At 38.0% G+C, this 24,115-nt stretch overlaps 1 protein-coding gene across 1 annotated transcript in view; it reads right to left on the bottom strand.

The window, feature by feature from the left end:
• The window catches only part of FER (FER tyrosine kinase), a 159,806-nt gene that overhangs the window by 2,267 nt on the left and 133,424 nt on the right, over positions 1-24,115 (bottom strand). Inside the window, exons 18-19 of the mRNA XM_080363145.1 lie at positions 5,475-5,629; positions 1,871-1,993 (exon numbers count right to left, since the gene is read on the bottom strand). Of these exons, the coding sequence (XP_080219271.1) occupies positions 1,871-1,993; positions 5,475-5,629 (278 nt within the window). The remainder of the gene's footprint in view (positions 1-1,870; positions 1,994-5,474; positions 5,630-24,115) is intronic.

Raw genomic sequence — 24,115 nt, 5'->3', positions numbered from 1 at the left:
TGGGTGCAAAGAAGACAGAGCCAGGCTCTTTTCAGTGGTGCCCGGTGACAGCACCAGAGGCAATGGGCACACACTGAAACACAGGAGGTTCTTCCTGAACTTCAGGAAACAACTTTTTTCCTGTGAGGATGACCAATCCATGGCACAGGTTGCCCAGAGAGGTGATGGAATCTCCATCATTGGTGATACGCAAAAGCTGTCTGGGAATGGTCCTGAGCAACTATCTCTGGAAGGTCCTGCTTGAGCAGAGGAGGTTGGACCAGATGACATCCAGGTCCCTGCAGACCTCAGCCAGTCTGTAACTTTGTGATTCTATGAACTGTTTATCACATGTAGCAGTCTGAGTTAATGACAGGCAGTGGACAGCTAAGTGAGTTGGCACATAGGTCTCTATACCCAAATGCAGCTCTGTGACTCCAGAGTTATTGCACAGGTCTCTGCATCTCTCTTTGTAAAGCAGAGTATAAATGACACTGGCCTCATACAACAGGTAAAGATGAGAAATATTTTTCCTTTGTTCTACTGAATGCATCTGGTCTATGTGCTGGATTAACACATGCAACTTCAAAGGAGAACAGCTGTGCTCTAGGACACTTATAGACAAGAAAATACAAAGCTATATAAAACTCCTTTCCTTCACAAAGTTTCCCCTAGAAACTAGTTTTTCAAAACAGTGACTACTTTTTGTCCTTACAGTGAAGTGATTCTTTATAGTTACGTAGAATTGAAATTATCCTGGTTTAAAGCAAGCATTTAAGTGACTAAATTCACTGAAGGCTCTGACTGATTTTATAACAGAGATTATAAGAGCGGAAAGAAAATTCGGAGAGTCTTAGCTGACTATCCTAAGAGAAGAGCTACTATATACTGAAAACCAACAAAACAGGCTGACAAAATGACAATTCCGCTAAAAAATGAAAAAGAATTGCTGATTAGCCAAGAAGACTATTTTCCACACAGTATGAAGAGCTGAAAATGTATAAACATGCTACTAAATATTAGGATTTTATACATTTCAAGAGATTAGTATTCTCAGTGATTCAAAAGAGACTCTCAGTACTCAGACAGTTAGACTTGTTTTTACAAACACTCTTCTGCTCTGGAAAATATTGGACTTTTTGATTTGGCCTTTTAAGGAGGAAACTTTGATGGTCATCTACAGTGCTTATAGCAAACACTGACAATCTGTATAAATCAGCAAACAAACTGGGTTTTTTTAGAAAATCATTTAGCAGTTTTACTACCTTAGAACCTCTTCATGAATTACACAGCAGCACTATGTAGAGGAAGAACAGTTCTAAAACGCCACTAAAGATGATGAAAATAAATCAAAGTCCTGAAATCCTGCTCACAGTTACTTTCTACTTCAAGCCTTTTGATTATTTTGTAAAAGAGAAATGTGGCTTTCAATGCTCAACTACCTTACCATTCTCCACCATAATTGCTAAAATGTTGTCTGAAATGCTTTAATATTGAAGACAGAGTGATACAGAATTTTTTCTTCTGGCAGTTTAGAATATTTATACCTGCATTAGCATAATCTTAAATAATGCATTCTGGTCAAGCCTCTGCTTTGCACAGCAGTAAAACCCTTCTCTCTGTCTCACCTTTTAGTTCCACAACAACAAAAGTCAGCATGCTATAAGTCTTCTGTCCTTTAAATCACTGGTCAGTATCTTCTTATTTTCAATAAGCTTGTGTATCACACTACTCCTCCCAGAAAGCTTGATACAGCAAAGAAAGAATCTGATACCATTTTTTGCTGAAGTTGCCGGATAATGTGTATGTTATTTCTTTGCTATTTTATACTGTAAGTACTACATCCTGATAGATCTATACAGCATTTATTTGACTCCCTACAAATAACTACCTTTCTCGACTTGTTCTCGTGCTTGTTGATTGGTCATTCCAGGGTATGGACATACTCCTAAACTGAAGGTCTCCCACAAAAGGATTCCAAAGCTCCATACATCACTCTCAGATGTGTATCTTCCTAAGAAAAGGAGAGAAAAGCCACAGCATAATGTACAGATAAATTAATGTTTCATATAATTATGGCCCCAAATTTACTGTAAAGTGTTGCACTCGCAAGTTTTAAGCAGAACCAAGCTGTAGCTACTAATAATATATTCTGCAGATATCATAATCTCCTGTATTTCAAATGATAGATTATTTTATGGTCAATACCTATGAACAATTTAAGATAACTTAAAGTTCTACAATTTGAGAGAGCTTACCATTTCAGTTATGGCTCCTGTAAGGTAAGAATTTCTTACCTTCTTAATGTACAAAAACATTTTTTTCTCTTAATATAAAAGGACAGAAAACTGTCAGATATTTTAGCCCTTGTTTAGAATCACTTCCCATTAAAAAGATACTTCAAAAAAATTACCTTTCCCAGTTCCCTAATATACTATGGCAATGAGTATTCTGAGAGGAGCTACCATTCACAGTTTGTAAGTGCAAAGAGGGCCTGGTTATCAGGCTTTAAGAAACTGTTTTCTGAAAAGGAAAGTATAGTTGCTTCAACTTGCTTAATTTGGATCCTAAAGAACTGATGTGCCCAATCATTTAAAGAAAAAGAAAAAAAATCCGGCCTGCTGGTCCCATTATCTGTGACTAGCAAAATAGGTAACTGAATTCCAAACTTATTTGTGTAATAAGAGCCTTATATTATGGGTGAGAGATCTTGGAGCAGTTATTTCTATTGTCCTGATGGATTCACATTAAGAGGGATGGATTCACATCAGAAACTTAAGCCTCCTAGCCTTTTGCAGCAGGATCTGTGAAAATGTTACCTCTGAAACCCATTTTCAACATTACCTTCACAATTTTTCATGACTCTTTCTCTTTGTTCCATACCATTATGTTGCATATGTGTGTCTTTATTCTTTAAAATACACACTTGCTTGTGAATGTATTGTTTCTTCATCTCTAATCTTTAAACAAAATAAAGCTACTTCTGACTAGAAAGAAGGAAAATACATGTAAATTATAGTGCTAGTTCGTGATATGACAACTGCTCTCATGTAAGAAACTTCAGTTTACTGTTAAACTAAGTATCACTTCCAGCTGCACTACATTAGTTTGTGTGCCTTGCGGATGGCAATTATGGACAGTCATTATGCACATTGTAGTAAGATTAGTTTTCTTGTCTATGTATCAACTCTCTTCAGAATTTGGCATCCAGTAATTTTACACTTTTCATTGAAACCATTCAGCAGATACAAGACAGGTGATTAGTTGTTTTTTGTTTTTTCTTTTTTAAAGTACAAATTCTGCATAGTTAATTATCTTTTCCACCGCGATATATCTGGGAAAAAAAAAAAAAAAAGGCCTGTTCATTCACAAAAAAAAATCCCCTCCAGACAGAAATTTATTAACATGACAAACAACTCAAGATATGTACTGGAAAAGTACATATACTGAATGTGTATTTTAATTTTGAGAACTGGAAGCAAAAATACCCTACACTTGGCCTAAATATATAATTTTAGGAGCTTTTCAAACATTTTTTTTCCAGTTCCTGGAAGTGACAGAAATTATTTTGCTCCAAGCAAAAATAATGACATGGAATGGTACTGAACGGCAACCACTAAATGAAAGGTTCAACCTCACTCAAGTTCCAGTAGCATCCGGATTTTGCTTATGACTTCAGACACACCTTCCAAGTCACTCCGTTTGCCCTGACTGTGTTCCTAGATTTCGTAACTTGTGCTTTCTCTCTCTCTTTTTTTTTTTTTTTTTTTTTTTTGGTGACTGCTATTAATTTGTCACATACACTGAAACAAGAAGTGACTAAAAAGTGAACTCTACATAGTTTCTTAAGCATTGTATCATTCCTGTAATGGCCAAATAAACCTATTCCAACCCCCTTTCTTTTAACCCTTAAATCTTGCCATTAAGAACTGACATGAACGGTAGTTGCCAACTAGTTCTGAAATTCTGCAGATTTAGTTCTAATTCACTCTGATATCCTTAAATACCTTCAGCCTTACCTACACAAATTAATGTAATATTTATGACTATACTATTATTAATATTAGGATGGTAAATAGTAAACCACAAACCAATTATTTTTACTTGCATCTTTCAAGTGAGTGGAAAAAAAAATACTTCAAAACCACACAGAAATCTTCTATGACATCTTGAAAGTTGACTGTTAGAGTGCTGAACACAAATATTTGAGAGAGCTTATTTTACAAACATGACAGAAAATCACTTAAAGCTGCTTGAGTATATATGCATTTTAGGAAACACAAAATAAGCAGATGTTAATCAACTATCCTCTCCTGTACTACGCAGAAAAAAGACTCAAAAGTACAAAGCAAAGATGTTGTCCCAAGAGCCTGTTTCCCACTGGACTGCATGGCTATGAAGGACAGGTTTCCATCATATATAAAATAAGCTGTACACACTTCTGAGATAACAAAAATAAAAATTCAAAACAATTTTTTATAGTGGAACAAACATCTAAAATATAAAAATGTGTTCCTCAGTTAACACTAACAACACTAACACCTCTTAGAAAAATTGATAATATGGGATCAACTACTGTAACTGAATTTGTTAGCCTATCAAAGGGAAGATCTGCTTTACTGGCATTATCGCCTGCAAAAGTGTTAATGAGAGGAAGCATTTTACTATCAATTTTAAGTCACAAACTTAGGATTTCCAATTCATGAATAAAAAAAACCTTAAGAGATTGCAGAAATATTTCTAGACATTTCCAAGGAAGAACTTAAGAGTATTTTTTTCTAAGTACTCAAGTATAGAACTGGTTAAGAGAACTACATTCAAAAAAGGGCATCGTTCATTTAATATGCTGCTTCTTCACAGCCCACTTTACTTAGAATAACTTATTTTTCTAGTTTCATATAAGCTAAATCCAGCAGCTTCTGTTTCTGTTCTGGGAACATGTAGTGTGGACCACTTCCCTCAGTCACAAATGAAGGAAATTTTTTGCCTGAGATAACAGCCTAGAAATATATAAAAAATGCATGTAGAGAAAAACAGCAGTTAAAAAAATATATAAATCAGTGATCAGACTTTTCCCCAATGTAATGATTTATCTAACAGAGTGTTGTAGTACGTTAACACTTTCCACCATTTTTGAAGAAGTGCCAGAACAAGCACTGTCATAAATATGCAGAACTTGCCATTCATTTTGCTAACAATGACGATTTAGATGACTGACTAGGTAGTCAGCAAAATAACCAAAGCATTATTTTATTGCTGCATAATAGCAATTTTGATGTTGCTGTCAAATTCTTTTACGAAGGCAAACCAGTATTTAATATATAGCTTAAGTAAGACTGAAATACTAAAATTTTCTAAACATTATATAATTTGAACTTCGCACTAGGAATAAGTATATATACTCAAATATTGCCCAAAGTGTAGTCCTGGTGCTCCTTACTTTATCTTTGATTTTTTTTTTTTTTTTTAATTGCAAGATACAGGTATGTCCTTACCATAGTTGAGAGCTTCTGGAGCAGTCCACTTGATAGGTATCTGTTTTAGGCCTGATGAGGAGTACACACCATCATCCTCTTGCCGTGACATTCCAAAATCACTTATTTTCAAAATGTTGCTTTCGCCTACCAAGCAGTTCCTTGCAGCCAGGTCTCTAAGTTAGAACAAGAAATAAACGCCCACATTTTTACACATTTTAAAGCACTTGAAGCCATTTGAAGTGGCTGAGTGCCCCAGCCGAGATGATGGCACCTCTAAAGAAAAATATTTAAGAAAGGGTAAAAAAGGCTGCATAGCAGTTGTGGAAAAGAGAAGTGAGGGAGGACAAAAAAAAAAACATGTGAGAAATAATGAACAGTAAGGTCAGTGAAGAAGTGGAGGGAGAAGGTGCTGGAGATGCCAGAGTGGATTCCTTCCTCTGCAGCCCTTGGAAGGACCCACTCTGGAACAGTTTGTGAAAGACTGTGTTCCCTGCGAAGGACCCATGCTGGAGCAAGGGAATAGTGTGAGGAAGAAGCAGCAGCAGGAAGGAGCTGTTAGGGACTGACCTCACCCTCACTCCCCACTCTTCTGTGTCCTCAGCAGGGAGGAGGTGGAAGAGTCGGGAACGAAGAAGTGAAGGTGAGCCTTGGAAGAAGGGAGAGGTGGGGCAAAGGTGTTCCAGTTTTCATCTTTGTTTCTTACCGTCCAACTCTATCTTAATTTGCAGTAAATTAAATTAAGGTTTCTAAAGACCCTGTTTTGCTGTGACAGTAATTGGTGAGTGATTTGCCTGTCTTTATCTTGACCCATAAGCTTTTCTGTCTTATTTTCTCCTGTCCTGTTGAGATGGGGAAGTCAGAGAACAGCTGGATGGGCATCTAGCAGCCAGCCAAAGTCAACCCACCACAGCTGCCCTCTGAGGTCATAGAAATAAACTCTCAGATTAAAAAATCAGATTTTATACAAAATAAAAGAGAATTTGAAGAAGGACCTTGAAACATGTTCCCATAATTATGAAAGACAGTGAGAAACCAGAGAACTGGCCCTATCTTCTCTCTGCCCATAATCTTAGTATTAGAGTTCCTGTCAAAAATAAAAAGCTGCACCATAATACACAAAAAGAAATTTGGCTCGGTGACGGATAAGAAGCTCAGAAAGTCAACAGCCTTCCTCATCCTCCCTCCATCTGTACATTTTTTTTCAGATTAGGAGAGAGGCTGTAGTAATACCTGATAAAAGACCTACCATGGCTTCTCTGCAGCATACATTTGGAGTAACCATACATACTGCAGTTGCCTGGGATAATGCTAATTTTCAAAGGAAGCTGGGAGGGGCCACACCTAGAACAGCTGACCCAAAACAGACAACGGGATATGAGCTACCAAGTGACATCATGGTCAGTGTAAAGTGGGGAGCTGGCCAGGGGAGCAACTTGCTGCTGGGGGCAGGCACTGCTGTCCATGTTGCTCTTTGCTTTCTCCAGGACACACAGCGTAGCATGATCGTGGTTGAGTATGAAATGCAGGCCAGCTTTTCGCTCCTCTGGGATCAGCGGTACTGAAACAGCATTCATGGTCACTGCCAGGGGGACCGCTACATGGGAGCGGGCTAGGCACTGGTGTTGCTGCATGGTGAGCAACTGCATTGTGTACCCCTTCCTTTGTATATTCTTACATTGTTGTTATTTATCTTTTCTCTTTTGCTGTTCTGTTAAACTGTTTTTACCTCAATCCTTGAGTTTTGCCTGTTGTTTCCAAATTCTCCTCCCCAACCCACTAGGGCAAAGGGGAGGGGTAAGGAAGCAGCATGTAGCTCTAGTTGCCAGCTAGGGCTAAACCACAATACATGCTATATTATTATCATACTATATATATAACATTTAATTGTTTCACTATGTGGTAAAATACTGCATAATAAAATATTTATTGTTATTCCCAACTTAATGTAATAAAATACATGAATTTTTTGAAGGGAGAAAAATGTTAAGCAACCTAATCAAATCTATAACATTAGAAACATCATGGGAAAAGTATTTTTAAATGACATTTATAATGTTTAGTTTCAGCTTAAATAACTAATATGCTCACAAATGGCTTGTCTTACGTGAATATTCCACAGTAACTACATTAGTGTTAATGTTTTGTATTGAAGCTGTAGCACAGTTTTGAAGTGAATCCCCTGAGCACTTAATGCACATTCACTGGTTTTGAATAATGACTTTGGTGCACATAAACTAGATTAGTCTTGGAAGAAACTAACCTAGAGCTCTGCCCATGATGTGCACCAAATTTGTTTCTACAGCTTAGAAAGAAAGCTCTGAACCAATGACAAACAGTTTCAAGTGCTATGCATGGTGGGGACATCCACGACAAAGGACTGAATGGTATTTAGTCTAAAGTAAAAGTCTTGAGCCACACATAAAGATGTTAAAGGTTGTGTATTCACAACTACCTTGATCAACTGTTCAATATTGATATTGCATTACATTATTTTATATTTAGACAAAGCCTGTGTTTGAGCATAAATACTAACAATTGATTCAAGACTTTTAACATATTTGACTCACACAGCTTTTCTACCACTAGGAACATCTATGGCTCTTGAGCCTGATGCTACAGTGATAGAAATGTAGTTATTTTTGCAGTTAGAGAAGATGGACCACTTAAAAACAAGTCTGAAGTCACAGTCTCCAGCTGAAGATATGCACAAATGTATAAAACAGCTCAATATGTACTACATTACATAGTTCGATGTTAGCATGTGGTATTGTTTGGTGAAAATAAGAAAGCTGCAAAACAAAACTGAACTGTTATTGCTTATACTTAAGTCTGTAAAATGTATCAACATGAAACCTGAAGTACTGATAGCTTAAGTTCCAATCATACTTCAGTCATTTGTTTTATAATTGTTTTACTCAATATAGCTTACATTTTGTGACAGGCACATAAGGAGTGGAAAAAAGTAGTGAGGTTACATCTCAAAGAAAATTTACAGTTTATTAAAATCATGGACATCCTCCTACCTGCATCTGACCTAGCATTTAAACATGTTCCGAGTCAGATAAAGAAAAAGCTATATACTGAGCTGTCTTACATTTATTCCTCATACTTAAGTCTGATTATTAGGGAAAATACACCGTAAATTGTACATAGTATGACACTTGTCCACACAGATTACACTCAATTCACATACTTTTTTTTTGGTTTGTATAGGACAGTCTTTTTTTCTTTCAGAGTCATCTAGAGGAAGTGTTTTTCATCATTATTAAAAATTTAGAAAACTACTTCTATGAAAATCAAATGGGTATTTGGTAAAGATTGTGATACTATGTTTAGCATTTATGTAAATTAACACTAGATATTCTGAAAGACCACAGACACATGAAACAGTGGTTTCCAACCTGTCTTTTAGCTGTCAGTGGGTCACAGAATGATACTATTCAAGCTGCCATGCTGCACACAATTGCCAAGGGAGGAAACATAGGCCACTGGTTAGCTAATGGCCCACAACTGGTGCGGGTGGACACAACTGTCATGTCCACCATCAATCTTTCCAGGTAAATTGTTTCTTTCTTTTTGTGTCAGTTTGTATTGAATAGAGAAGCATTTTCATTGCTATCTTCCAAATAATTTCAATAAAATTCTATGAAATAGTGAGTGTCAAGCTATTAACAGTAAGACTGAAAAAATATTCATTATGATCAAGTTTAACTTATTAATAAAGCCACAAATAGCAAAGTAAATATAGTAGCACTGGTTATGAGTCTCACAGTATTAATATAGTTTCCTACTTTTAGCTCAAACTCCCACATTTTTGAAGCTATGATATTATCTATTACTTTAAATATGTCATTTGTGTAAATAAAGCCTTTGAACACTTAGTATGTTTACTTCTGAATTAAGCAAATTTGCTTTTTTTCTTTTTTCATGTGTAAGGTACGTTCTTTCTCCCACTTACATAGCAAATAAATAAGATGTGAACTTTTCTTTTCCTTTTTCCTTCAGTTTAGTCATAGTGTTTTTATAAGACTTTGTAAGCCCCCTTTCAGGCACTTAGTTTTCCTTTCACCAGTCTTGTGAGGAGTCAGTTCTTGGAGTACATAGAAGCCAACCATGTTTAGCAGATCCAGTGATATTTAAAATCATGCTAAATCCTGCGGAAAGTTCTGATACTTTGCACTTGTAATAACTTGTAATTCTGTGGAGTTAAGCAGCATTAGTACAATTTCATTCTCAGTGTTACACCACCAGCCACTTCAGACTCTGCAGTTACATTCACTGTAGATGTATTTTCCAAGTTTGTTTTTCCTTGTTATCTTACTTCTAATTTCTTCATCATGCCTATTTGACTAACATTTATTATTTCATTCCTCAGGCTTATAAATGTCCTGAAAGTTGGAGTATCTTATTAGCCTTTCTGCTGTCATTTTACATCTGTTTCATATCCTCAGTGATTTGTTGCTGAATTTTCCAGGTTTCCTTACATGTGTTTGCACACTTAAAAGTATTTTTAAATGCTGAAGGCTACAGCTACTTCAAGCCTTTTAAAAAATGTATTATTATGAGGTTTTGGTTCGGATTTTTCAATATTTTTCAAACAATTTCTTCACTGTTTCTCCTCATGCCTAACAATCTCCTTTAAAAGGACATTCGTATTTGTCAGTCTAGATAATAGAGAAAATTATCAAAAAAGCATTTTGGTCACTGTGACTTACCACAAAACTTATAGCCAGAATCTGAAAAAAGGGCATCAAAAAACATTACTTCCATTGTTTTAAATGAATAACTAACAGCTTTCATTTACTTCCAGTTTCTAGGTTTCTAATTAATTTCAATTTGCTACAGATAAAAGGAAGAAGCTCTAGTATAACAGTATTAAGGGGCTTATTAAAAAAAATGCACATCTTAATCTTCCATATAAAATGCACACAATGGGGTTTTATTGAAGTATGTATGATAGATGAGTGAGGGAAAACAAGAAACTCTGAATATAGGGCTGATGACCAAAACCAACTACAAGGACTCAATATTACAGATAACTTCAGTGTTAAATCATGACACCTTCTAGAGGGACTTTTTAAAAACAAAACAAAACAAAACAAAACTAACTATATTCTCCTTGACTTCTTTTCCTTAAAAAACAAATATGATCTATCTGTTTTCTCTTGCTTCTCCTTAATGTTCCCTAAAGCCAACAAACAGAAGTAGTACAGATAGAATTCTATGGAATTAGGTATCTCTCTGCTTGTGGCCTTTTTCTTCTCATACAGAATCACAGAATGTTAGGGATTGGAAGGGACCTCGAAAGATCGTCTAGTCCAATCCCCCTGCTGGAGCAGGAACACCTAGATGAGGTTACACAGGAATGTGTCCAGGTGGGTTTTGAATGTCTCGAGAAGAGCCTGGCTCCATCTTCGTGACACTCACCCTCTACATATATATAAACATTATTGAGGTCAGTCCTCGGTCTCTTCTTCTCCAAGCAAAAGAGCCCCAGGTCCCTCAGCCTTTCCTCATAAGGGAGATGTTCCACTCCCTTAATCATCTTTGTTGCCCTGTGCTGGATTCTCTCCAGCAGTTCCCTGTCCTTCTTGAACTGAGGGGCCCAGAACTGGACACTATATTCCAGATGTGGTCTCACCAGGACAGAGTAGAGGGGAAGGAGAACCTCCCTGGACCCACTAACCACCCCCCTTCTAATACACCCCAGGATGCCACTGGCCTTCCTGGCCACATGGGCACAGTGCTGGCTCATGGTCATACTGCCGTCCACTAGGACCCCCAGGTCCCTTTCCCCTACACTGCTCTCTAACAGATCGTTCCCCAACTTATACTGGAACCTGGGGTTGTTCCTACCCAGATGTAAGACTCTACACTTGCCCTTGTTATATTTCATTAAATTTCTCCCTGCCCAACTCTCCAGCCTGTCCAGATCTCGCTGGATGGCAGCACAGCCTTCTGGCATCTCAGCCACTCCCCCCAGCTTCATGTCATCAGCAAACTTGCTGATAGTGCACTCCCTTCTCTCATCCAAGTCATTGATGAATATATTGAATAGTACTGGTCCCAGCACCGACCCCTGAGGCACTCCACTAGATACAGGCCTCCAACTAGACTCTGCCCCATTGACCACGACTCTCTGGCTTCTTTCCTGAAGCCAGTTCACAGTCCACCTCACTACCTGATCATCCAGACCACTCTTCCTCAGTTTAGTTGTGAGGATGCTGTGGGAGATGGTGTCAAATGCTTTACTGAAGTCAAGATAGACCACATACATTGCTCTGCCATCATCTATCCACCTTGTTATTTCTTCATAAAAGGCTCTGAGGTTGGTTAAGCACAACTTCCCCTTGGTGAAGCCATGCTGACTGCCCCTAATAACCCTCTTATCCTTGATATGCCTTGAGACGGCACCAAGGATAAGTTGTTCCATCTCCTTTCCAGGGATAGAGGTGAGGCTGACCAGTGTGTAGTTACCTGGGTCCTTCTTCTTGCCCTTTTTGAAGACTGGAGTAGCATTTGCTTTCCTCCAGTCCTCAGGCACCTCTCCTGTTTCCCAAGACTTGGCAAGGATGATGGAAAGCAGTCCAGCAATGACCTCAGCCAGCTCCCTCAGCACCCGTGGGAGCATCCCATCCAGACCCATGGATTTATGGATGTCCAGATTGCCTAACTTCTCGCTAACCCAGTCCTCATCAACGAAGGCAAACTCCTCCATTGTCCTGACATCCTCTGGGGCCTCAGCGGTACGGGGCTCCCCAGGACAGCGTCCAGCAGAGTAGACAGAGACAAAGAAGGCATTCAGTAACTCTGCCTTCTCTGTATCTTCTGTCACCAGGGCACCCACCTCATTCATCAGTGGGCCTACATTGCCTCTGGTGTTAGTTTTACCTGCCATGTATTTGAAAAAGCTCTTCCTGTTGTCCTTGACCCCTCTCTCAAAGTTTAATTCTAAGGAGGCCCTAGCTTTCCTAGTTGCCTCCCTACATCCTCTGACAACAGCTTTATATTCTTCCCAAGTGGCCAGCCCCTCCTTCCATGATCTGTCAACTCTCCTCTTCCACTTGAGTTTGCCCAGCATTTCCCTGTTTAACCACGCAGGTCTCCTGGCTCCCTTCCTTGACTTCCTATGTGTTGAGATGCTCTGATATTGAGCTTGCTCTGATCTTGAGCATTTGCTATTTGCTGCAGTAATTCCATAAAAACAGAACTTATCTTTAACACAGAAAACAAGAAAATATTCCTTATTTCACACTGTGAAAGCTCTACAAACTGAGCACAAAATACACAGAGTTTCTACAGAACAAATCCATTAGTAAAAGAAAAGCCAACTCTTGCTATTTAATACCAAGATCATGCAAGTTCCTAGCGCTATTAGAAAAAAAGCATCTCCCTCCCAACTACTAAGGAATAAAAATTATTAAGTAAGTTGAAAATTTAGTTTTTAAGCACTGATGTGCAGTCCCTATAAACAGGACATTTACTAGAAATCATTAATACGGGTTGAAAATGTTGAATGTGCAACACTCGTAAGACTTTTGTTAAAAATCCAGTAGTCTGTTACAGAGGAAATAGAAGCAATTTCTCTGTGCTAGGAGTGGTTACCATGTGGATTCATGTCTGTCAATAAAGACATAAATCTCAGAGATTTTTCTCTAAGGACACTCTTATACCCTCTCCCTGCTTCCTTCCACTACCCCAAAGGAACTACATAAGAAGTAAAGCCTAGCATTTAAATGGAATTCCATCAATTAAAGCAAATCAAAACAAGAGAGTAAACTCCTCATTACTAAACCAGCAGGACAGACTGTCTCACTGAACTAATTAGCCATTTTATATCCCCTCCCTGGATCATGCAGTTAAAACACTCTTAGGTGATAAAAATAAGTAATTAATTAGTGAACAGGATCAGTTTATCTCCTCTGCACATTTAATTCAATGAAAGGTCAACAAAAGAAGGGGCAGCAGGTCTACAAGTGAAACTGTTCTTTTTTCATCAACTGTAAGACACTACCTTTCCTTCTGACACCTGAGGTAATTTCCAGTGGTGTCTAAATCAAAACACACTTATTTCAGAACTTTCTTGATACACAGATGCTGCTACTTTTGCTATATGTGGAGAACATTGCAAATAGTATGTGCTTAATAAGAGACTGGGAAAATACTAGAGGGTCAGCAGCACATCCTTCTATGCCATGTTTTTTCTCCCCTTTACAGTTTGTTTTACTTATTTCTTCATATTATTTCAGCTACCACATTTGAATAATAATGGAGGAATATTAACTACAATGATAGTAATTTCTATCCGTGCCTCATATAATGTAAGTCCATCTTCATCTTCACAGACAAGCAGTGCTAGGAAACCAGAGAAAGTCCAAGTAAGATGCAGTAGTGATTTCTCAATAATGTCGAGTGTTCTGCTTGCTATCTGCAGTTTTGGATATTGCTCAGGTCTTCTCAAGTATAAAATAAGCAAATTTTTCCACCTTTCAACATCAGTGACATTGAATTACTTCCTCTAAAGCACTTTGCAATTTTCAGATGAAGGACTTAAAAATTTTGCAAAATGAACTCAAAAGAAAAAAAGTAATCAAACAAACTCCAAATAATTGTATTCAATAGGTGAACACAAGCACAAAAACCACCTTGTATCTAAAATGCTTCTTTTTCACAGAACCTTTACTTCCTCCACCTGTAAGAATAAAATGTGTCTTACGTTCCAGAAATAGTCTGCATTGCACTGCTCAATTGCATTGTTATGATAGTAAGAACTACCATATTAAATGATTTATACAACTTGGTGGAGATATACCTGTGAACTAAGGTTAGTAAGATCACAGTAATCGAAAGGCAAACTTCAAGTAAAAAAGGCCAAAGAAAAAAGAAGAAAATATAAAATCCCAATAAAGCTTAAGCATCTGAATTACTCAAATACACTGTAAAACAGTCTAACTAAAGACTGGTTGGTAAGTTAGGAAACAAAGAATCTGTTCACACATGTCAGATTTCTCCAAAATAACTAAACTACAATCAAATACAAAATGTGCTCCTTAGATACTGGGGGGTGGTATTAAGTGTTTGTAAAAATGCTGTGAGGATAAAAACACTGTTGAGGATCACAGTGTTCCTACTTCAAAATACCCAATAGCTATGCATTATTATTGTCATGCCCACCCTCAAAAAACGTACTAGGTAACTGTTATGTTCCTGATTTTCTCCAAGTGCTTTGCTCAATATATGATATATTGTGGCAAGGTCACAGTAGATGACAGAAAGCTACTGCCTGACATTTAGAACTGATATGGTTCACAAGGACACAAAATGTAATGCTTCATCTGTTGAGCACTGCACAGCTTAGTAGAGAGACGACTGCTTTCAGTGAACTTAGCCCTCAGTCCCACCCCACAAACCTTCACCCTATTTATATTACTATGGATACATTTTTTGAATAAGTGACAGCTGTCCTGGACTGCACAAACACAGTAAGAAGAAACTTCTTAATTAACTGTTGTACAGAAAAATATGTTCACATTTTCTGCACCAAAGTTAGTTACTACAAATGTCTTCAAACACACACTTGAACAAAAAATTAATATATAAAGTCAGATAAAAAGTTTACTTGTTGTACAGCCATTTCTGATGAACAAATATAGTCTGAGAATCAACAGATTTATATTCATTTTTATAGTCTGTGAAATGGTCAGTTGTTAATGAACAAACATACAATTACAGTATGATGTACCTGGAAGTAGGTACAAATATTGGGCATCCTAAGTTAGATATATTATTTAACAATTTTTGTAGAGGAGTAGCAGTACTGAGTTTAGGACTTTGAACAGAACACTTTCCCCTTGTTTATGTTTCAGAGTCAAACATTCTGTTTTACTTCTCAACCACGACAGAGATCACTCATACTTCAAAGGGCATGAAGTGTCCCTTTGGATGTACAAAAGAGAAGCACAAATGCTGCTTAATGTTACCACTTCCCACAGCTGTAGTTCTGGTCTCCTAATACTTGCTGTTTGGTATAAACAAGTCTAGATCTTAGAGCTGAATAACTGCACTAAGTATGAATCTTAATTTTCATTAAAAAATAAACTGTTAATATGGATGACTGTGAAGAAGAGATTGGAAATGAATTTGGAGATAAAGCGGAATAAAAAGAAACACAAGCTTCCTATTTTCTGAACGTTTTGCATTTTTAAGTGATGCAGTTTGTTTTGGGTTTTTTGTTTGTTTGGGTTTTTTTGTTTGTGTTTTTGTGTGTGGGTTTTTGTTGTTGTTCTTTGTTTGTTTGTTTTTTTAAAACAAGATTGGTAATTCTATATGGAAGAGAGTTGAACTGGTCCAGACGCCTGCCCTGAAGAGTGACAAGGTCACTCCTGTATCTTGGAGCTTTCTCTGTCTGCTCTGGGTACAGTGTTGCTAGGCAGAAACCCAGGCTACTGTCACACATTATACGGCACTTTTCACAGAGTTAATAACAGAGGAAAATGAAGCAATTGTAAACATATTGTGCACAGCCCAGGGATGGCTCAAGGGACTAGATAGATACATTGACACATAATAAAACTTTTATCTTCCTTGAGTTTTTTTCAGATAAGGTACTATTTTCCTAGCAGGCCATGGTTTCTGTACCAGCTATTTTAAAAGAGATAAAGATAGGCACAGTAGACTATTAGCAGTTCCTGAAGACAATCAGAGCAGTAGTCTATGAAGACAGAAATGAAGCAATGAACTGATACATCATCTATTCCTCCCATCTTTTTCCTGTTTCTGAGGTTTTCTTCACATGCCTGCTTCTGGGACAGAAACGTTCATATCAGCAGCATCTATTAATAAATGCTTTTCATCTGCATGGTTTCTCAGCTTTTCTAGAACTTAATATTTATTGCTTGTATTTTTTTTAACAATTATTTTAATGAAAACTGCATCACAGTAATTTTAGTCTATAGCATTGATATCCCAGTAGATTTTTATAACCCAATTTTTCCTGCCCACTGCTGATTACATGTAATGTGCTGAGCAAAATGTGAGGCTTAGGAATGCCTAATGCCTTTTTTTTTTTTAAATCCCTCTTGTACTTCATTTATATCTTGAAACAAAGGTTTGCAATTCAGTTTCTTTTTTTGTGCCTATTTATTTTGTTTGTTCAGCAGGAAAGCTTACCTTATCTTTCTCCAATGTGAATAACTTAACAGAGTACATTATTACTCCCTCCAATTTTATAATGATACTAAACCTCATATTGGTAGCTGTTTTTTTCCTTTCTGAAGTTATGGGAATGAAAGATTTTTAAAAATTTTAAAAACGAAAAGTTAATATGGTACAAAGAAACAAAGCATCCAGCCTAATTAAGGTATAAGAGACTACATATTAATGAAAATAATACACAAGGAACATGAAAGAAGAGAAAGTAAGAAGAGAAAGAAGGAAGGGAGGGAGCGAGAGAGAAGGGAAAGAGGGAAGGGAGGAAAGGAGAAAGGTAGGAAGGGAGGAAGGAAGAAAGGAAGGGAGGTATGCCTGCTGGAAACAATAAAATTGGACTTAACCCGTAAAATAGAAATTAATATATTTCGAAAAAATAAGCCTAAAACCAGAAATTCCATAAAATACAAATACTACTAAGCAATTACGTGGAAAGAAAAATAAACTAAACAGGTATGAACTCTAGTTAAATACAAGTAATGGAATTAAATTGAGCATAGGAAAATAAGAGGTCATGACCTGCTAGATTGTGAGCAAGCTGCCTAGAAAATTAAGAAATTCTAGTACTACAGATTTTGCCAGCTGGGTAGAGGTGGGTTCCTCTGAAGTCAGATGTCAGAATTTTAAGTCACTACTACATTGTCTATATTATTTGCATCAAAGCCTGTATCCAATGCATCTTTACTGCAGATCCTCCATTGAAAATATTGAGCTTATGTGAACTTAACTGCTACCAAAAGTGTGGTGGTTATGGAATCTCAGCATAAATACTAAAACTTCTAGACAATTCTAAAAAAGTTGCTGAGCTACATGGTTGCAATTTTGCAATTTTCCACTGTCAACATGAATACAATACTGTCCATAACCTGCAGAAAGTCCAGCAAGCATGTACTGACAACTAGTGCTTCAAAGCACCAAATCCCACTTACAGTCCTTTTAGCACATCAGAGACCGACAAGACCTCATGAGTTGCCCACAGCAGTATTTGCAAGGAGGTGATGAAACAGGAACTTGAAAGATGGAGGTTTTAGTTCTAATTATTTTGTATCCTCTTCTAAGATAATATTATAACAGGGCATGTTCAAAATGTAATTTATCTTATAGGACCAGAGAGACATCTTGATGCCTAGAGTAAAAGCTTCCACACAGCCAGAACTCTGGGTGGTGGACGCAGCCCTCCAAGCCCCAGGCTGCAGGGAGCACCTGGTGCTGCGCTCTGATGCCAGAAGCAATGGCCCTCTGTCCTTCAGTGCTCTCTTAGAGGAACTGAGCTGCCAAGTGGAGGAGTTACAGGATGAAGTGAGCAGGCTACACAGTGTCACAGAAGACAAAAGGGAGATAGATAGGACTTCTTCTGAGACGCAACAGTTTGAAGATCCTCAGACTCCACCCGCAGCAGAGATGTAGACAGTGACCAACACTAACACTAAGGTAAGTGCAGCCTCTGGAGAAGATGAAGCTCGTGATTTCTGCCTCCCACGGGCATATTCCCACCTTACCTAAGGGCTTATAGCAACAAAATACAGTCACCATCCTCAAAGTGGAAAAGGAGCCTGATGTACCTTCAAGGAAAGGATCTGAATCACCTGAACCTAAGCCATGCAAGACCACCAGGAAGAAGTGGTCAGTGATCATACTGAGCAACTCCGTGCTGTGGGAGACAGAGGAACCCATCTGCTGACCTGACCTGTCATTGCGAGTTTTGCAGCCTGCTGGCACCGTGATCCAGAATGTTACAGAGGGACTGTCAAAGCCTGTTCAACTCTCTGTCTCCTCCTTGTTGTTCTTCCATTTGGCCTTCAGTGACACTGCCACAGTGTACCTAGGCAGTATTAAAAGTGACTACAGGGCTCTGAGGGCAGTAGCCAAGTACACATGGGACTAGGTGGTATCTTCAACCCTGGTGGTGAGGGAAAAGGTCACAAGGAGTAGGGCACTGATGGTACAGGTCAATAATTGTCTGTGGAATTGATGTTGGCAACAGTTTTGGGTTCTATGCCACTGGACCATGTTCACAGATCAGCACCTGCTCAGGAGAGATGGGATCCACCTCACAAAGTTGCACAAAGCTATGTTTAAGAATAGGATGGATGACCTGGGAAAGAGAGCTTTCACATAGGAATAAAGAAGGAGGGAGTCACCAGCAATGCAGTGAGGCAGTGATGAACAATGATCAGCAAAGGGCCTGGGGTGATGGGATAGGGTGAGTGCCTTCTTCAATTCAGTCTTTACTAGCAAGACTGGCCTTCAGAAATCCCATGTCCCAGAGACCAGGGAGAAAGTCTGGAGTAAGGAAGATGTATGCTTGGTGGAAGAGGATCTGGCCAGGGAATACTTAAATACACTAGCCTTACGTCCACGGGCCTTGATGGGATGCATCCATGAGTATTGAGGGAGTTGGCTGATGTCACTTGTGAGGTCACTCTCAATAATCCATTATGGTAAGTGAGAGAAGTGCCTGAGAACCGGAGTAAAGCAAAAGTCACTCCTGTCTTCAAGGAAGACACAGGGAACTGCAGGCTGGTCAGCTTTGCCTTAATCCGTGGGAAGGTGATGGAACAGCTAATCCTGGAAACTATTTCCAGGCACATGAAAGAAAGTTCATCAAGAGTAATCAGCATGGATTTTCTAAGGGTGAGTCATCCTGACCAACTTGAGAAACTTCTACGATGAAGTGACTGGCCTGGTAGGTGTGGGGAGAACAGTGGGTATTGTCTACCTCAGTAGCCTAAGTAAGGCTTTTGATATTCCCCCGTAAGAACCTCAGGAAGAAGCTGTTGAAGTGTGGGCTGGATGAGCTGACAGTGAGATGGATTGAAAGCTGCCTGAACAGCGAGTCCCAGAGGGAGCTAATCAGTGGCACAAAGTCTAGCTGAAGGCCAGTAACTACTAGTGTACCTCAGGGGTCAATATGTGCTTCTGTCCTGTTGAACATCTTCATTAATAACCTGGATGATGGGGCAGAGTGCACCCTCAGCAAGTTTGCTACGGTTTCTTTCACCAAGCACAGCAGTAACTTCACAGCAGTTCCTACTGGCAGCAAATGTTCCCCTCCTCTACATGGCTTAGCTCTGCTGGCTTCTTTTCCAACGTGAAAAGTTTAAATACTCCTGAACATAGGACTTAGAGAAGGAGGTAAGAAATATTTTGCCCTACTGTTGTAAGTAAGCATGTCTGTAAGCATAACCATGACAAAGTAACTGTAATAATACAGTATTATCAAAGGTAATCGTAATTATTAATGGTTTTGACTTGGGAACATGACTTTCTCCTGCTCATTAACACCATTTCCTACAATAATTCTGTGTATAAATAGAGGTCTTGGGCCTTCCACAGTAAGAGAAAGCAAAACAAATAAAAATTATGGAAGATAAAAGGGTGGACAGCACCAATGGTAACAATCAAGTATGTAGAACTTAAAAGCAGGAAGTCCACAGTATTAGTGTTATTACGAAGCTATTTATAAAGCAAGAAGCAAAAAAACCTCCAAACAAACTACGCGATTCAGAACAATAAGGAAAGTACAGCTATGAACTGGAAATTACAATATATCCTTTCAGTATTTCTCCATAGGCTTTAAAAGTATGCTAGTGACACTGTAGAATCACAGATAAAGAAGTAATTTTTACTCAGGTTTCTTAAAGGTAAGAATAAAACCAAGTTTATAGAGGTATGCCTATTAAACTAAAAAGAAAGACAGGTTAGGTAATTTGGAAGGGATATTAGGTAATCTTGTCATGCATGATTTTCAAATGTCTATCTCCTTTGTCTTATCAAGGCAAATAAGTCAGCTGGCATTGCAGTTCAACATAATATCACAGGTGTACATACGTACATAACCTATTGAAATTAAATAGAATTGAATCATAAACTGAGGGAGTTACAGGATTTTTTCTTAATTCATTCCACCACCATCTTTTACATACAAAAGCATAAACAGTTCCACAACAATTATCTAACATGTTAAATCCCTGCAATATTCAGAAGGACAACAGCAATTTTAATAGGGACCAGAGACCAAATTTTAGACTATCATACCTTACAAGGCAGAAGATTTTAGAAGATTTTCTTTTTCCCCGGTAAATATTTGGGCTTTTGATCTGTAATTAATTGATAATTGTTAAATTTTGAGAGTTCAGTTGATCCTACAGTTCCACATACCCCCACATGGAGCATTTTCTCTTTCATTTTCTCATAGATGGTTCTCACTACAGAAACTGGGCATTTGTCAAAGTGAACCAAATGATAACTGGCAGAGTGAGACTTCCTTTCCATGGTACACCTTGCAATCTTGTAATTATCTTTTCTTCCGTTGTTTTTAAAACTTATCCCATGGTGGTGGTAGTGGGGTATCCAGCTGGAAAGACTGAGATCACTTCCACTGTCACTACAGGAAGCCATTTCTGACTGCAGCTGCAAAAGAAAATATCTGGAGACATTGCATTTCTACTTTTTAATTTTACCCTTCTAGCCTGTTTTGGACTTTATGATCACATTACCAGTGAAAAGATGTGCATGCTTCTCCCACACCTCTGTTTCTTCGAAAAATTTTTAGCTAGAGTATATGGAATATTCAGGGGAAAGAAGGGTGAAAAGCAGCTGTGACTGCTGCACTGTGAAGTGCGTGGAATAATTTTTACAATACACGATTTCCAAAGGACTAAAGTTCTATGTCCTTTGGATATACAAGTCAACTGTAAGCTGGATTGCTTAAACCATCATTAAAGCTGGATTCAATTATGAAAACAAATGCCTGGGAAGAAACCGGCCAGCACTACAGAGAATAAGTATGACAGAGATGAGATGAGACTGGAATATGAACAGATAAAGAAGTTGGCATTGTGATCCACGTCATCCTATCTTTAAATAAAGAACAAAAAAGTACTTTGTGTACTGTTAATAACAGTCAATGTCTGTTTCTTTCCCAGCTATTTCCCGTAAATAGGAGCCACAGTATGAAATCCTGATTCTGCTAAAATTAACTAACTTAATGAAATTAGGATTTAACCCATTGTTTTTAAGCTGAATTTTTACAAACATTTTACTATACTTTTTTCCAACTTTGTTTAGTTTTTCTAAAAGCGCATATAGTGTCTTGAGAAAAATTCTACAAAACTGCTCTGCATATCAGTTAACACAGGGGAGTGACACATAGAAGAGCAGGACCCCAAAAATTGTCTTGGTGACAGGAGAAAGCAAATTCCCTTTTTTCCATAAGGAGTAAAAATGTCAGCTTCCTTTAGAAGCACATAGTCAGTGTTTGTCGGCTGCAACCTTAGCAACTATGGCAACCAGCACCCTAAGGAACATATTCTCCAGTTCTAAATGCTAGTTTTCCCTAACTCGGCTCATGTTCACTTTATGCACTTCTCCCCATACATACACAAATACAGACTCCAAGTGATAGAATCTTCAACTTCTGGTTTCAAAATACTTTTATTAGATCAACCAGTAATAAGTCTATTCTACCTTTCTTACTTTTATTCACAACGCTGTTTGTTAACTTTATTGGATAATTTAAATCAAGCACTCTTTTTCCTTTGCTTTTTTGTTATTCAACCTTCTCTGTTCATCAGTTTTGCCTATACTTTTTTTTTTCTGTGAGTTATTATTCCATTTATCACTTTCTAATACCAGTGTCCAGAGCTGCATGTAGTATTCTGTTCAATATATCTCTCTGTTCCCTTACAGACAACCATATTTTTTATTTTCTCTGTTTTTAGTATGAGGATACTTACTATACCTCTTTAAGTGTCTCTGCAAAAGAGATACAAATGATACAATATACTAGATATGAAATTCATTTGTCTTGAATATTAGAATAAAAAAGAAGCATATCATTCATCGGTGAAATGAAAGTTGTGTATATAGTCCAGAATCTTAGGGGATATACTTGAACAATATTTCAAAGTTGGTAACTATGCCCAGGGGGGTTTTAATTGTGTTCAACAGGTACATCTACAGGTAGGTACCTCTGATTCAGTGCAAGAGAAGCAGATGAACAGACTGAAGTAGCTGGTGCTGAGACTCCTCAGATTTCCATTACATCCAGTTACAGAGGTTTACTTGGGATTAGATGTACTCTCATTCTATGTGCTAAGCTTGGTCCCACACAGTGTGCAGCAAAGTTATCACATGAATTTTGGTTTCCTCAGCTGCAGGCTTCTTTATGGAGCACCATTTTGTCCTTTCTCCTATCCCATGCAGGTGTCAGCAGCACATCAGAACCCCTGCCAGTACTGTTTACAGAAGATTCTCCATTATTTCTACTCCTCCTTTTAGCATTTTTGAGTTATGCCATTGTGCCTGATGACTGTCCTATCTTCCAGATGCAGGTCTAGACTACATATACTGAAAGGAGCTCAAGACACCAGCAGAGGTGAACTGTGTAGTTTTTAAAAATAGGTTAAAACTATCACAGAAAAATACTGGCTGTCAAATCTAAAAGATCACCAAGCACTGTATCAGTTGCCATAGAATACTCCTGAAGAGGAAGGTGAAACACTTCAGTGTAATAGCTACTTAATAGTTAAAAAAGCAACAACTGCTCATTTAAGGAAAATACATGACTTTATATTTGACATAGAAAAATCTTCCATAACTTTTACAGTCTTCTAAGAGTTCTGTCTGCCTGACTCCCTCTGGAGCTTACAATGCTCTCTTGTGGTAGGAAAGGTGGTTATTTACTTGCAGACTCATAAACTAGTTTCAATTTACAACTCAAGTCCAGCTGTGTTACAGAAGAATCATGATATATATAGAAGTTAAATAAACCCTTTGAAATTAAGATACATCAATAAATAACCAGGATAAATAAATATATACATAACCACTGTAATATTATTTCACACTTGAGTGCAGTTGAAATAAGACAATAGCAGCATGGGAGATTCTGTTATCTCAGTTTTGCCATCTGTTTATGACACTCAAGATTTTCCATTCAGGAATATGATAATCCCTGATCATTTTGGACTGGAGATATTAAACTCATATGTACGACTACTATTTTATCTAAGCTAGCTCCCATAAGGATTTTTTGCAATTTGAAAGGGTGCTCTCAGTAAAAGAAAAAGAGAAGGGAGAGGGACCTCATAATTCTACCCATGACCCTGCAAGGAGGTGTCCTGGTTTTGGCTGGGATAGAGTTGATTTTCTTCCTAGTAGCTGGTACAGTGCTGTGTTTGGGATTTAGTATGACGATAATGTTGATAACACACTGATGTTTTAGCTGTTGCTAAGTAGCCATGGACTTTTCAGCTTCTCATACTGGCCAGCCAACAAGTAGGCTGGGAGTGCACAAAAGGTCTGGAGGAGACACAGCTGGGACAGCTGACCCCAACTGACCAAAGGGATATTCCACATCATGCTCAGTATATAAAGCTGGAGGAAGAATGAGGAAGAGGAGGATGTTCAGAGTGATGGCGCTTGTCTTTCCAAGTAACTGTTATATG

Source organism: Nesoenas mayeri (genome assembly GCF_963082525.1).
Source record: "Nesoenas mayeri genome assembly, chromosome: Z".
NCBI lineage: Eukaryota > Metazoa > Chordata > Aves > Columbiformes > Columbidae > Nesoenas > Nesoenas mayeri.
Note: the sequence above shows the minus strand (reverse complement) of the source record. Positions and strands in the feature narration are given on the sequence as shown.